This window comes from Cyprinus carpio, chromosome A1, assembly GCF_018340385.1.
Source record: "Cyprinus carpio isolate SPL01 chromosome A1, ASM1834038v1, whole genome shotgun sequence".
Classification (NCBI taxonomy): Eukaryota; Metazoa; Chordata; class Actinopteri; order Cypriniformes; family Cyprinidae; genus Cyprinus; species Cyprinus carpio.
Window position 1 is genome coordinate 31487137 of NC_056572.1, and position 16884 is coordinate 31504020.

General features: G+C 36.5%; 1 protein-coding gene across 1 annotated transcript; it reads right to left on the reverse strand.

Annotated features, from left to right (window-relative positions):
• Window positions 1-218: 218 nt before the first annotated feature.
• spred2a (sprouty related EVH1 domain containing 2a) lies at window positions 219-13181 on the reverse strand. The gene is made up of 6 exons (XM_019119234.2): window positions 12812-13181; window positions 6136-6319; window positions 5890-6058; window positions 5738-5802; window positions 2663-2815; window positions 219-1738 (listed from the first exon to the last, which is right to left on the reverse strand). The coding sequence occupies exons 1-6, from the start codon at window positions 12835-12837 to the stop codon at window positions 1049-1051; spliced, it is 1287 nt and encodes a 428-aa protein (XP_018974779.2). The 5' UTR covers window positions 12838-13181; the 3' UTR covers window positions 219-1048.
• Between the last annotated feature and the right edge of the window lie 3703 nt (window positions 13182-16884).

Genomic DNA, 16884 nt, shown 5'->3' on the forward strand with positions numbered 1-16884 from the left:
GTTTGTATCTTGCGATTCTGACTTTTTCTTGCAATTGTGGGATATTAACTTAAAAATATTTGATATAAACAAAAAATATTGACATTTTCTCAGAACTGTGAGTTTATATCTCACAATTCTGACTTAATAATGTTATAAAGTCAAAATTGTGAGATATTAACTCAAAATTGCGAACTGTGAGATAAAAATTCGCAATTATCTTTTTTATTTTTTTATTGAGTGCCGGAAACGGTCTTCCATAGTACTGACACTTTGGATGGGAAATAACTGTCATAAAAATAATGCCACAATGCTAAAAGCTCCTAATATAGGCCAAATAAAGCCTGTTTTCTTTTGATTTTGGGGTAAAATATGACCTGCACATTAGACTCGCTAACACACATACTTTACATTTGGGCAGCAATGTGTTTCCCATCTTCCACACAGCGAATTAATATTGGCAATTTGGCAAAATGTAATTTCCCACATCCGTTCTGACCTCACACACACACACACACACACACACACACACACACACACAAGATCTACCATCCTACAGGTCAGCTATTTTGGATTCCTCTGTGTTTGTCTTATCTAGACGGAGTGGATCACAGTAGAAGAGACGCCTCTGACTGGAGAGACATAACGAAAGGCTAACGGGAGAGTAAAATCAAATCAAACAAACTTATTTAAACACAGACGAGACGGAAGGAAGATTACAATTCAAACCTTCAAAGCACATGAGCATAAAAATATAAAGTACCTGGATTTATATATTTATATCTACATATATTTATATATACTTTTCATATATAAATGAATATTTATAGTGTGTAGTCTTTTAAATGGAAGCTGAGGGTTACTCTTTTAAAAACAAAGAAAAATACAAACCAGGACAGCTGTCCAGTACAATTAAATTGAGATAATGAAACAAAAATGGACCAACCCTCTGAAATTCAGTGGGAAGGAGAAACAACAACAAAGTGAAACACAAATGCAGCCATAAGTTCGTTCTTCCAATTTTAATTTGTCATTTTTCCCAGCTGCAGGTGTGCTCACGTTTTCCCGCTTACCCCGAGGCCTTGTGCTTGCCGCCGCAGCAGTGGCACGCGACGCCGCATTGGTAACACGCTCGCAGCGGCGCGTAGCAGCACATGCAGGGCGCTAGCAGCGACAGTCCCAGGAGAGCTAGCCAGCGCAGGCAGAAGCGCTCTTCGCTGGCGTCGCATGAGCAGGGGTCCGAATAGTCGCCCTCGGGGTCCGACATGCAATGGTAGAGCAGGCTGTCCGCGCACCACATGAAGCTCACCCGGCGAATGCATGTCTGCACGGGGTCCGGAGCTTCCTGGCAGCGCCCGCGTCTGTTTTCGGCCGGACTGAACATGTTTTGACAGTACACGCACCGTAAGCGCTCTCTGCTGTCCTCCACGCGTCGCGGCAGCCATTTGGCGGTGAGCGCCCGTGGCTGACCGGTGACCACGCCGCCGCCGATGCCCGTTTTGCCGTCGCGGGGAGTGTGTCCATCCCCACTGAGTGGGTACGAGTAAGTGTAGTCGTGTTTGGGAGGTTCGCTCTTGGCGAGGTGAACGTAAGCGTCCGTGGCGTCCGGCCGCAGAGGTTTGGCCCGTGTCGCTGTGGTGGCGTGGCGATAGTCCTCGTAGCCCGTTAACCAAGAGCGTTCGCGTGGGTTAATCCGTACGATCTCCTCCTCTTCCTCGTGAAACCTTACGTGACGGGAACACGGGAACATGGGCACCGTCTGTACAGCAGAAAGAAAGAGTTAAACACAAGATAGATAGACATCTAGATAGAAATATCTGAAATGGTAGCAGATAGCAGATGATCTTGAACACATATCTGAATATGTTATGATAAACAATCAGCATAACATATTGCCGCTGGTTATTTTTAAAGCATAAAGAGAACTAAAAAGCATAATATCACTCTAAAACAAGTTTAACATTGTGATGCCTTTTATGATTAAAATTAGACCCATGATCTTTCACATGTAGAAGTTATTATCATATAGTTATTATTGCTATACTTAAGTGTTCTATACTTTAATCTTGATTCCTTAAAAGAATCAAACTCAGCCCTTTTTCTCTTGTTGATCCAAAAATGAGAAAAACCCAGTTTGCAAGAACAATCACTTTGCATGAACATTGATTTTGATTAATTATTACGTTATTTTAACATAACACTTTATAATAATTCTAAAAATAATAATAAAAATTCAATTTACAAATTCAATTTATCATACTGAATTTTACAATTCAGTAAATTACATTTTCACATATAGAAATACACAAATAAGGCATATATATAAAATATAGGTTTTAAATTAATACTTATATCTCTAACTGTATATATCTAACAATTTCATTAAAATAATCTATTTATGAATAAAATGGTTATATTTAATTTCTCAAAACAAAACTTAATTTAAATAAAGTTGTTTATGTATTTAAAAAAGTCAAAAGATTCAAACAAATTTATAAAATAGTTAAAATTCTTTAAAAATTATTATATAAAAATGGAAACAATATACTAGTCCCTAGTGGCTAGTCCCTTAGTCTAAATAATATACTGCAGGTAAGGAGTCAAAGTACACTAAAACAGTACATTGTGATGACATCATAACTTTAGTAAATTTTGCACAAACAAATTATGCATACTAACTCACCTGTTCCAGGTAGAAGCGGTCAGAGTGTCTGTGTTGGTCGTAGAGATGTCCCAGAATGCAGTGGTGGGGCTCGGAGAAGCTGATTGGTGCGTGGAGCGTCTGCATGGACGTCTCTCTCTTCTGAGAAGAGTTAGACGAGCTGTCTGTGGCATTCTGATGGACAGACAGAGAGAGCAAGAATAGAAATTGTTTTCCAATTACAGCATGTTGGCAGGATCATGGTGGCACAAACTAAATGACTCCCCGCTCTTGAACGAGGGTCAAACAGTTGTATTTTTCACAGAATTTCCAGCAAAAATAGCCTTGTTGAGATTTATAACGTTACCATGATATAAGACTAATTATAACTTGGATTCAGCAGAAAAATAGAACATTGAAATCCATCAAACCATCCCTTCACATTTAACATTCACCATGTCAGAAAAAAAGCAGAAAGTGTTTGTATAAAAACAGAAATGGATCTGTATAAATGCATTTCAAACGTTCCACAGCAACACAGCACAGGTCATTCTGCTTGACCTTTGACCCTGTGTATGGGTGCGCAAGGTTTGTGTAAATTAAGTGCTTGAGTACTATCATCAGCACTATTATCTCTGACCTTCAACCCCTGAAATCCACACTGTCTCCTTCCTGTGGCTCTTCCTGAAGCCTGGAGCCTGAACGAGAGCCAGCAGTGTGTGCGTGTGTGTGTTTGTGTGTGAGCATCTGCTTTAAAAGTTGACAGAGAGCCACAAAGCCATCAATAACTCAAGTGTGTGTGTGTGTGTGTGGGGCCAGCAGTGTGTGAGTGTGTGTGTTTGTGTGTTTGAGATGATTACAAACACAGCTCGCCTTTCTTAAGTCATCTGGCTCCTTTCTTCTGCAAAGACTGAAATCTACCCTACACTGTAAAACACGTTTGTTAAATTTACAGCACAAATCTGGCAATTGCTGCATCAGGATGACACATGTGAAACACACACACTAAATAATGCAGTAAACATTAACTACACAACATAAAGTAACAAACACCCCAAAATGCACAACATAGGAAAACGAGAAGAAATTACCTTTAAAATAAAATATATGCAAATGTGATGATCTTTTTGGACTTTTAGGAACATTATTTTATGTTTTCAACCAGAAATTAAAAGATTTTACAAAAACAACCAAACAAAAATTATTTTACCAATATTTTAACATTAAAGAACATTTATTGCCTTGTAAAACTTTTTTTTTTTTTACTTAAAATGTTCATTTTACTTTCACAGTATGTACAATATTTTACTGTAAATAGTCATTTTATTCACCATAAAAAAGTTGATTTATACATTATATTTACAAAAAACCCTAATTATTATTTAAAAAAAACAATAATAATAATAAATAAATAAAAGAAAATATATGTGGTGTATTCAAATATAAATTATAAGATCATTTATACCATTCATTTATAAATATGTTATAATTTATTTCTTACGTTTATTACATAACTTTTTTATTTGTTAATTATAATACAGTTAATTATAATATACAAATATTAGAATTTTCAACAAGATTACTACAACACGAAACATTTTTACTATAGTGATATAGATAGATAGATAGATAGATAGATAGATAGATAGATAGATAGATAGATAGATAGATAGATGAAAGTGTCTCGAGTGTGTATGTAAGTGTAAATTCATACTACATGCATTCTAAGTACATGCAGAGTTGTGAGTGTGAGTGTAATGTCTGGATGGAAATGTATTTGTGGCTGTGCTAATTATCACTTTAGACTTTACCTCAGAGGGAATTAGACATCCAACAGCTGCTGCCCATTCTAAACCTGCCGCACACATCCCATCTCTCCCTCTCTAAACTTAGGAGCGACTGACTACTCCTGATTAGTAATAATCAGTGTCTGGCTGGGCTTGTATGAATAGCTGTGAGTCATAAACTTCTAAAGTTAGCGATTAGAGGAACGCCACTGCTGAGAGATCATGGCAAACGCTGATCGCTGAACACCTAAAGCCTGAAGTCCAACCAAACGTAACACACACTCGTGTATCTTTACTCTGTATAATTTAGTTTCTGAATGCATGCGTGTGATAAACAGACTCTTGTATCTAAAGGCTTTGGCGTGGCTTTGTTGTGTTGAGTTAGGAGCTATAGGAGGACGAAAGGGAGCAAAGGTCACTTCCTGAGCACAGCCCACACACACAAACACACACACACTTGACAAAACCATTTAATTTAACAGTACTGTAATGTGAACTGACAAAACAGATTTTTTTTTAGGGGTTAATTGAATAGAAAAAAAGATTATAATAACACGCTGTTGATATGTTGTTTAACAGAACAATGCTGGGTTTTCACTTGCTCGACCAGAAAACAATATATTTGTAGCAATAGCCAAAAATACATTGTATGGGTCAACATTTTTGTTTTGTTTTTTTAATGCCAAAAATCATTAGGATATTAAGTAAAGATCATGTTCCATGAAGATATTTTGTACATTTCCTACCATAAATATATCAAAACATAATTTTTGATGAGTAATATGCATTGCTAAGAACTTCATTTGTACAGCTTTAAAGGTGATTTTCTCAATATTTAGATTTTTTTGCACCCTCAGATTCCAGATTTAAAATAGTTGTATCTCGGCCAAATATTGCCATATCCTAACAAACCATATGTCAATGGAAAGCTTATTTATTCAGCTTTCAGATGATGTATAAATCTAAGATTGGTTTTTTGGTTTTGTGTTACAGTGTTAAATATTATTTTTTGTTTTATACAAAGTGTGATACAAAGTTAAGCAGTTGTTTTGTTTATTGATTTCTTTGTTTCTGTTAATAATTTTTTAATTTTTTCACTTCAACAATTTGTTTCATCACTCAAAAATGTGCACAAAGAGATGGCATTTGTCATATTAAAGCAATCTATGCAAGTAAATCTTGATGTTTATTACTAAGGATTGTCAAAGTGGGGTATATTAAAGAAAATACTGAAAGTATGGTTCCTCTGATTTAAAATAAATAATAAATCATCCTTTTAAGCCATTTGAGGGCAAATACATGAATGTAGAGGCTCTAGTCCGAGACTCACCGTGAAAACATCATCATCACCCAGTTCGGCTTCATTCTGTAGTGTGGAGGAAGAAGTAGTGGAGCCTGGAGGGGGGAAAAGGATTCATGTTATAATCTTAGTCAACTTGTTTCACATTAAACCATTCTCATGTTCCTCACGGATCCACGCACCCTCTGTGAGGTCCTCGATGGCCTTCCTCACGCCGCGATCGAACGCTCGGGCGTCAGCGGGGCTCTGGAAAGACAGGCCACACTTCCTGTTGTCCACTCGCCAGTGATGGAAAGTGGGCGTGGCTTTAGTGTAGACCAGATCCTTCTTCAGAAAGCACTGCAGGATCACCTGATCAACACAAACACAATTTTTAGGGTTGAAGAATCAGATTTTTGGAGACTCGCACACGTAGAGAGCTCTCTAACCTGCTTGTCTTTGAGTCGCTCTCCAAAGATGAGAAAGCCGTTCCGTCCCAGGAGCTCCAGGTCAGCTGGGACCACCTTACAGACACCCACTCGACTGAGACCACCGCCCTCCTGAGCCAGCCAACCCCCGCTAGACTCATCCCTCGTCATCACCACAGCTTTCACTCGCACTATGTAACTGTCACTGCAGGGAGAGACAGAAGGATGTTCTGATGTGGTGCAATGACAAATAAGAATGTCAGAGATGATTAAAAGAAGACGTCTAGTTTAAAACACATGTGAAAGTTACTCTTTGTGTTCATGTTGGTTTCATGCATTTTTTTAAACCATTTATGGTAAAGCTTTACAGTAAGGTTCCATTTGTTAACATTAGTTAACTGCTGTTAATATTTTTTAATGGACCTGAGCTAACTTCAACTGACACTAAACACTATTACAATTAATTAACATAAACATTGTAACAAATCTTCTTCTTATTGTTAGTTAATGCATTGAGTAATGTTAACTAATGGACCTAATGGTAAAGTTTCATTTTCAATATAAATTCAGAATTATTGATTATAAATGTCAAGTGGTGTAACCATTAAGCAAGAAATAAAAACATTTTCCTTACACCTTAAAAGTGTACATATCTTAAAGTTTCATTTTCAATAACTTTTGTCATGTCATGAAAAGGTCAAAATGTCTGGTATATTTTCAGATTATATACATTTCTATATATATAAAATATATCAGACATTTTGACCTTTTCATGACATGACAAGTTAGTTTCAAATGGTTTCAAATTTCATGACATGATATATATATATATATTAAAAAGTAGTAAAACTAAAAAAAAAAAAATCAAGACAGCCAGAAAATTAATATTTAAAAAAATATATAAAATGCAAAAATATAAAATATTTATAAATACAAATATGCTGCTTGAATGTTAGTAAGCGGTTTTTGCGATTCTCAAATGAACCTTCTGCGCTTCTTGGTTCAATGATGTCAAAACTTATGATAATATATCAGCAACCTAGGTATAGCCTGATCGGACTTTCATTTTCAATAAAAATTATGATTTATTGGTTCAGTGATGTCAAATGTCTTGGTTTTAAAATGACAGCTCTGCATTGCAAATGAGGTTTCTACTGAAATCTTAAAGAGGACGATGTTCGTTATGCTAATGAGATTTCCGGTCGTTGTTTAAAGACAGTGATATGCCTTATGCATAGATATGATAATGCCGTCCAAAATGCTGAACCTAGTTTATGTGCAACCATGTGCAAAATATGACAGAAGGTTTAACGAATGCAAAACTTGGGATGAGGATTTCTCAGAACATAATTTACATACTGACTGCAGCAGAGCATGGGAACTTAACACACATCTACAGGCTCATCTTTGCTTCATATTAATGCTGGAATGAATTCACCAGTCAACATCAGAACAGCTGATTTATTACTTCAACTTTCATACATACTTGCTTCACACCTCATGCCTAAAAAAATGTTTTAAAGTGTAGCCGAAGTGTCTAAATACAAATGCCAAATCACCCTCATATTTCCCTCAGATGCCTCCCTTGGTTAAAAAAAAAAAAAAAAAACCTCTGTAAAGAATGGAAATGTCAACCATTTTTGATCAAGAAAATATAGATTGCTTGACTTCAAAGCATTTAAGTCCACTAACAGTTATACAAAAACTTACAATAATGAAGCCTCTTGTTTAATTTTGCCACATTTGCTACGTGGCATTTTTGGGATTATCTTGTGATACAGTTGGTTAAAAAAATAGTTCACTAAAAAATACACTCCCCTTCAGGCCATCCCAGATGTTATTGTTTAATTTTGTCACATTTAGTACATTTGGGGTGTTTTATAATTATATATGGGTGCCGTCAAAATAAGAGTCCGAACAGCTGATAAAAACATCACAATAATCCACACCACTCCACTCCATCAATTAATATCTAGTGAAGTGAAAAGTTGTGTGTTTGTAAGAAGCAAATCCATTGTTCAGATGTTTTAACTTCAACCCTTTGTTTCTAGCTAAAATAAAAGCCCTCTATCCATAATATTGCTTTTTCTAGTAAAAAGTTGTCTCATCTAAATCGGGAGAGAATTATGAAGAGCTCAAGCACGGTTTACAAGCAAAAACAGTTCTAAATAGCTCTAAACAAATATGTCTGTGAATTTTGATGTGAGAGGACAAGGGATGGACATTTTCACTGGAGAAACAATGTGATGGATTATGGACGCCAATATTTTGGCCAGAAGCAATGGTTTAAAATTAAAACAGTATAATGATGGATCTGTTCCTTATAAACACACAGCTTGTAACTTCACAAGACATTAACTGATAGACTGGAGTGGTGTGGATTACTTGTGGATTATTGTGATGCTTTTATCAACTGTTTGGACTCATTCTGACGGCACCCATTCATTGCAGAGGATCCATTGGTGAGCAAGTGATGTAATGCTACATTTTCTCCAAATCTGTTCCCATGAAGAAACAAACTCATCAACATCTTGGATAGCCTGAGGGTGAGCATATTCTCAGCTAATTTTTCTTTGTGGTGAACTATTCCTTTAGAGGAACTGTATCCAGCACTGAACATAGTGATTTTCAGGCACAAGCAGTAACATTCACACAGGGACTTAAGTTAAAAAAACTTTAGCACATCGCTTAAGAATGTATGTTGAGAAATAAACGTAAACAACAAGAACATGAGTTCATTTCCTCTTTATCTCATCCTGAGTTTTAGCCGGAGTCTGTAAAATTACTTTCAGATTTATCATGCATATACAATCTCTTTGTGTCTACATAAACAGATAAAACTACTCATGACTTTCCAAAAATATGAACTGCAATATGATTACTTATATATGTATTATGTTTGATAGATTTTTAGTGGGGAAGAAAAATATATATATCGATTATCATGTACAATTTTTTTTTTGCAAGTCATTTTGGATTAAATCTGCTAAATGATTCAATGTAAACGTGAAAGTGGCTAATTCACAGTGTACACAATGCAATGACATATGCAGCTGCCATAGCAACCATTGTCTCCCACACACTGAACAACATACAAAGGAAAAACGTTTCATTCCAATCTTCTTCCACTCTTTAAAACTTAATTCCCTTCACAGCGCTACAGTCTCTTCATTTTGCATTTCACTCCCCTCACACTTCCAGTGAGCGGCTGGCTGGGAAATCAATCCTTATCCTTACTGTAAATCCATCAGAACTATGGAGAAACCAGCAGAGGGTTCATCTGGACTGACTTTACCTCAATGTCACTCTCGTCCCCTTTCAGATATTATTGACCCATAATGGGGCTGCATATAGGTCACGCTGGTGTGATCAATATAGATCGCATTCCTCCCCTCCCCAAGCGCCCAGAGGCTGGAGAGGGCATCCGGGTCTGAGGTCTGGGCGCCAGCTAGTTCACGTGAGCATGTACACACACCTTCAGGCTACAGTCATTAACAATGGGGAGCCACTGGTTTGCTCAGCACGTTTTTGAGGAACTCACATTCCAAGCCAAAAAGAGCCAGACAAACAACAGCATACCAGAGTTTCCAGAAAACTCTGAAATCTTTCGAAGGAATAGTTCAACCAAAACAAAAATCTTGCCCTCATTTATTCAACAGAATGAAATAAGGGTGAGTAAATAATGACAGGATTTTAATTTTATAATCCTTTAAACCTGCCATTCCCAAACAGTGACATTGTTCTCTAAATTTTCAGTCACAGTGAACCTGAATTATCCAGTTAATTTTGAATAATGGAACTTATGTGACTGCGAAAGCAAATATGCATCATGACACAAGACATAATGACCCAGAGGACATTTGCAATAAAGCACAGGAAGTAGCAAGAACAACACTAATTCCAAGCACATCTATTAGCCTATTAAGAAAGTATCATTTAAGCGAACTCAAAATACATAAAGTGGGTGCCAATGGATTCATGTAAAAATAAAGCACAAAAGTGATGTCCAATCCCATGTCTTTAAACAACACTTTCATATAATACAAAAATTAAAACAAACTGTCTGACAATTGTCCGACCACTCCAGGTCTTGTGATTAATATGTTTAGCATGTTGTTACAATGGCCTCCAAAATGTATACAGAGCCTTAAGTCACAATTAAATTGCATGGATGTCATTGCATTAGATAACAAGACACCAATCTGCATAAAAAATACACATTTAATGCAACCAAGCATCACATTTCACAATCTTAAAAGGATAGTTCACCCCAAAAAACAAGTCATTTAATCATCCTCAAGTTGTTTCAAACCTGTAAGGGTTTTTTTCTTCAGTTGAGCACGAAAGAATATATTCTGAAGAATGTGTTGGAGTGACGGTAGCCATTGACTTCTATATTATTTTTTTCCATTCTAAGTCAATAGCTACCGTCAACAGTTTGGTTACCAATATCATTCAAAATCTCTTTTTATTTGTGAAGAACTGAAGAAAGAAACTCTAACAGGTTTGGAATCAACTTGATGGTGAGTAAATGACAGAATTTAGATTTTGGGGTGAACTATTTCTTTAAGTGTGTTTTCAAAATTTTTTTTTAGGTGTTTTTTAAAAGGTTTTTGGGAGATTTTGTGTTTTGGGGTTTGGGTAGTTTGGTTTTATTTAGATTTTATAATTTGTGTAACATTTGTTTTGCAACTGCTTTGCAAAAGACTTTTCTATGTTTTGTTGAAGTATCCAGATATATGTTTCCAACATGCAAGACATGAAACTAAGACCCGTGATACCTGGGGCCATAACGGTTTAGACTACACAAGGGGTGTGAGTGTTATGTTAAGTAGAAGGGTTTGATTTCATTGGAATGAATTGTGCAGAGTAATCCATTCATTATTGGCACGTCATTGAGAATCCAACAATCGAGGGGCGTGACAGCGAAGTTACGCTTCAGCGCTTCACCCACCTCTTTCACTTCCGCCGGATCTTTGTTTAATCCTCTCACCATTGTTTCGTATTCCTTGAGCGAGTGCTTTGAAAGATACTCCCATTTTGGAGCAGCCCACAGCCCTCCCCTCCGCAGATAAAAGTCAACATTTCACAACCTCGGGCTGTTATATGGGCCTTTACATCCCAGTGTGACACACGTATTTACTCAAACGGGCGTGAGTGTGCCATAAATCTAAATAAGAAAAATTCCCCACCAGCTTCGGGTTTTTTTGTCATTTAAATGAAAGTTTGGTGGAGTTATTTAATTTTTAAATGAAATATGCAACTTTTGCACAAAAGCCATTCCTACAAAGATGATGTTTCAGTAAAAAAAAAAAAAAAAGATGACAAGTTCAGAAATGGTCTCACACACACACACACACACAAAAGTTTTTTAAAAACAAACACGCACACATGTAAGAAATGTTTGCCTGTCAGAATATAAAATGTCTATTTTTCAATTGGCGTTACAACAGGAGTAGCCTAACAACAACACATTACATTGATTTACACAGGTTATAATACTGTATGTAATACTGTACAGTATTTTACAGCATTGCATTATAGTTATATACTTTGAAAAAAGTTACACCACCAGTCTCCTCTAAATTACATTGCTTCAGAATTAATAATATTAGTTATATGTAATACTGTACAGTATTTTACAGCATTGCATTATAGTTAAATACGTTGAAAAAAGTTACAACACCAGTCTCCTCTAAATGATATTGCTTCAGAGTAATTATTAAAACTAATAATTGTCATTACATTACCATTTAATTTTAATTATATTATCATTAACGATATAGTTTTATATAAAATTTTTATAAATAATGATTCCGGCATAAAAGACAGACTAAATGATGATTGTTTTTTAATGATTTTCATTTTTTAAGCCCCTAAAGAGCTCAGTAAGTTCACGAGCCGTTTAACTCGACTCTAATGCTATTAGCGAGACTTGATCTGCTTGAGTCAAACTACTGTGATATGAGTGTTTATATTATATTAGGGAGAAGAATGTGGCAAAAAAGAAGAGAAAACACTCAAACAGTGCAATATACTCGCTAAACAAGTATACGGTCTATATGATTCGGTTTTGTTTCTTGTAACAAAAAAAGGAGACTGTCTGATTAAATGTAACATTTAAAAGCACATATAGGCCTATATATGCTATAGGGCCTGCCGTGACATCAGCACAGCTCTGAGGCGCTCTGCGCTCTCTGCTGCGCGCGCGCCCCCGTCTGTATTTTTATGAATGAAGGACAGTATGCAAATGAGAGCGATTCACGAAAAAGAAATGGCGGATATGGTATGTCAGACCACCACAAAGAAAGACGCCAAGAACGGGCTCGTTGCTCAAGCGTTGTGCGTTTATAAACTTTGCAGTCGCCTATTCGCTTCCTCGGAGCGCTAATTCGCCTTTAGAGTCGACGTGATATAAAGTATTCAGTAAAGGATCCCTCCACAAAATGTTTCCGCTCGGGCCCCTCCTCCTCCTCCCCACTTCTCGCTTTGAGTCCAGAGCCCTGCAGCAGGGGCCCAGCACTCAAATCCCTTTGACACTGCATTGTTTCTTAGCATTAACATCTCCTGCGTCTCTCTCCGAAGCGCATGCACGAATCCCCGGCATCTGACTGAGCTCGGGAACGCATTCTTGGACACGGGATAAGATTTCAATTCGCGTCCACATGCGTCGTTTTCGCAAAAAGTGGATACTCACTCGTCTGGGTGCGATTCCTCAGTCATGTTTCCCCACGTTTCACCTACAATAGAAATAATATCCCACCGCGGGCACGCAGCGTTCGGGCTTCATGTCGTCTCGATTTTCCACCTCGCCTTTTTTAAAGTCCAGTGCATCAACGAGTTTCCCCCAAATCCGTCTCGGCGTTCCTTATTCTCGTTCTTTCTCCGCGCACTGCACTTTATCCGTCACGGTTTGCAATGCATCTGGTTAATCCTCGCGTTATGCGACATCCCGGTGGCTATATCGACGGTTTCTCGCCTCGCGTCTCCTGCGCGCTGGTCTCGAAGAGGAGCCCCATCTCTCGTTACTCCATGTTGGATTGTGTAGTCAGCAGCAGGCGAGAGCCGCCGACACTGGGGGTGCCAAAGTCCTTGGGGGCGATGGGGGTAAGGCTACGGGGGACTTACAAGCGTTGCAGGGAAGCAATGACGTCACGTTAACGCTCCCCTTACCTGAATGAAAAGGTGTTGCTTAATTAAATTAATGTTTTATTAATTGAGTATGTGTTATTTACGGTAGGAAATTTACTAAATGTATTCATGGAACATGATCTTTACTTAATATCCTAATGATTTTTGGCATAAAAGAAAAATTGATAAGTTTGACCCATGCAATTTGTGGTCCAGGGTCACATATTTCTGTGTTCTGGCGCTGCTGGAAATCCAGTTTAAGTACTGCAAGCTGGTTACTAGCTGGTCTAAGACGCAGGAAGTTTTTGTATGGCGAAGGGCCATTTTTGGTCTTGAGGCCTGGCCATCTACCATTCAGGACTGGGTGACATTTTGATAACGGTGGGGCAGTTTTTTTTTGCAGTTGTTGTTATTGGTCAGTTTTTTTTTTTCTTGTTCTTATTTTATAGTTTTATTTTTGATTTTAATTTTGTTTTTGTTTAGGTGAAGTTGATATGGTTTTTCTTAATTAAATTGTTTTAGATTTAAATAAAATGCATTTAAAGGATATTTTAATACTTAAAAGGATTTACTTTGATTCGTAATTAAATTTCTGCAGTTTTGTTAGCAAAAACAGACTACTTGGCATTGTTTATTGTATTTATTGGTAGTTTGAAATAATTGTTGTAATTGTTTTTTTTTTTATTGTTTGTTGAACAGAATAGTAATTTGACATAAAAAATTTACATTCTGGCACCATTGGTTATCTATTTGTAAATGTGTTCTTTTCCTATTTTTAAATACGCTTGATCCTCTGGCACTTGCCACCAAGTGGCGTGCTTCTGTCCTGCGGTTCTGTTTTAAAAGGGGCATCTGAAACACTAGCTTCTCGGTAAAGGCTGTTCTTTTTCTACTAAATGATCTATCTACTTTGTTCCCTTCTTTTAAGTTATATTTTATAGAACTATGCAAGGATTTATATATATAGGCTATATATATAATATACTTGCATATATATAATATACTTGCAGGGGTGCCGCTATATGTTTTTGTTGCAGGTGTGCAGCTGATGTTTTTAGGGTCCCCTACTTGTTTGAATTCTCTCTTGGTCCCATATAATATACTTGCAGGGGATAGACTCTATAACCGTATACTATGAATATAGCTCTTAGCATATTTTGGTTTCCACTCGGTAGAAATTGCTAAGTGTACTGCGTTAGGCCAACCGATACTTGTTATAGCTCTTGCATATTTTTGTTTTTTAATTTTGTTTTTGATTGTTTATTTATTGTCATTTCTTGAAGTCAGCCTTGAAATAACTGCAAAATGTTAATAATCTAAAATGGGAGATTACAAAAAAAAAAAATGCATTTTGTGTTTATTTAGTACTGCTAATTTATAATACGCATGATTTTTAATTATCAATACTGAGTGTTGTCACCTGAATGAGCAAAACTGCAAACATTCACTGATGCTCAAGACAAAATACTGGGCTATCCAAAATGTTGTCATTAGCCATTGACTTCCATTGTATTTTTTCCTTTATGGAAGTCAATGGTTGCTGTCAACTCTTTAGTTACCAATGTTCTTCAAAACATCTTTTGTGCTCAACAGAAGAAAGAAACTCATACACATTTAGAGAAAATTGAGGGTGAGTAAATGATGACAGATTTTTAATTTTTTGGGTGAACTATCCCTTTAAGTAGCCGGGGGTGGTAACTTTGTAAAACATCGGATGATTGACCGGGAAATTGTCTTTATTTTTGTTTGAAGATCTTTTTTTTAGTACCCTGCCCTTTAGAAGTTACAATAAAATACTTAAACTTATGTACATATATTCCCAGAATACAAAAGAAGTGAACAAGTTTGACTCCAATTAGACGAGGACTGCTCAGGGCAAATGTTTAAAAAACACAACCCTTAAAAAAGGGTGGATGATAATGACACAACATTGCTAATGGTATAAACCAGTGCATTGTGTTCTTTGGTAATTCATTTGTGTAAATGCAGATGTTTTTGTGTGTTGTGTGTTATATGTAAATGTCTGTTATGTGTAGAAATTTTTAAGGGCAGTTTTTGATGGGTGAATGTAGAATTTTATGTTGCCTCTTGTAACAAGAATAGTACATAATTTTTCTGCTCAAAAAAATGTCATAGAATAATTTTGTGATTTTTTTGGTCATGTGGTTTTCAGAATCATTTTGTGATTTTTTTGGTCATGTGGTTTGCAGAAGCCTCAGAAAATTGCTCAGATAAAGGAAGAGGACTTGAATCCTTTTTGCAAGTTGGAATCTATAGTGATCAAGTATCCTGGAGATGACGGAGGGGCACAAGGAAAATTTGGTAGCCCCCCTTAGACCATACCAGCTCAAGGTGGTTAGTTTGGTTTTTAGATCCCGAACTGACCACCTTGATCAGCAAATAATCTGCTTTTAGCATTTAATGATCTTTAGTTTTGTAGACAAATATAAATTTTTATAGGTATAAATTGTTGTTGTTTGTTATTTGTGTAATGAATATACATTGGTACTAAATCTTGACCGGGCAGTCTCAAAAACAATGAGAAAATATGTAGGTAAAATGTGGTGGTTGTTGAACTTGGATCAGGAGTTTCCAGTTTTTCAGACTCTCTGCACAGTCAGAGGCAAATAGAGTTGGAATAGTGAGGCCGTTTTAAAGTGAACTGTGATGCAACCACAAATTCAGTGCGTGCGCTGCGCGTCGAGTCAAACGCGTTCATATGCTGCCCCCTCATGGAGAAAGGAGGCGCTTGCTTTAATAACTTTTTGATGGAAGAGTATTACATGATTACGTGTAGCAAAAATAGATCTCCAACAACAAGTGGAATGTTCCTCAATACTTTATAAACGAGAAAAAAGTCTCAGTAAAACAGCTTATATTGAAAAACTGTTGTCATTGTCAGTTAACGTTATAAGTTAAAAAAAATACAAGTTAAAAAAAAATAAAAAATATAGAAAGGCATTTACTCAGCTTCAAGTTAAGCTGTTATAAAGTAATCACGACTGTGTTGTAGGCTTGGGGAAATCTTTTCAACATAATAGCTACCAGTAGAGGGCGCCATAAGGATGATTAATAAATACAGTTTACATTAGCTCACTGCTAGTCCTTTCGTTCTTTTAGTTATTTTGTTATATGAATTTGGTTAGTAGATGCTATATAGATATCTAATTTCGTTTTTTTTTTTTTTTTTTTTTTTTGTATTTTCACACTTTCAGAAATTTACATAGAAACAATGCTAGATATTTCAGTTTCCTTCCAAATAAAGCAAAATTGTTTAAACATTTAGGTGTCATCATGTGCCATTATTAGGATTATTTAAAAAACAATCTAATTCCATAGCAATGGTACACGAACTGGTTTTTAGCTGGTCTTGGCCACTAGTAAATCTAAGCTGGTCATCAGTTACCTTGCACTTTCAGACTGTTGGTTGGCTTAGGTCCAAGTATGAAAAAAAGTATAAAAAAAAAAATCTTGTCTGGTATGAAAAATCGCAAACTTCTATTTTTTTTAAAGGCTATACACTGGATTTTTCCAGTGACCTGCATGCTCGTTGTGCGCTCTTTACGCACGGGTTCGCTTTGGTCTTCTTTTACGTCTCCTTTAAGAAGTCCAAATGCCCTCTCCTCCTCCTCCTCCTCC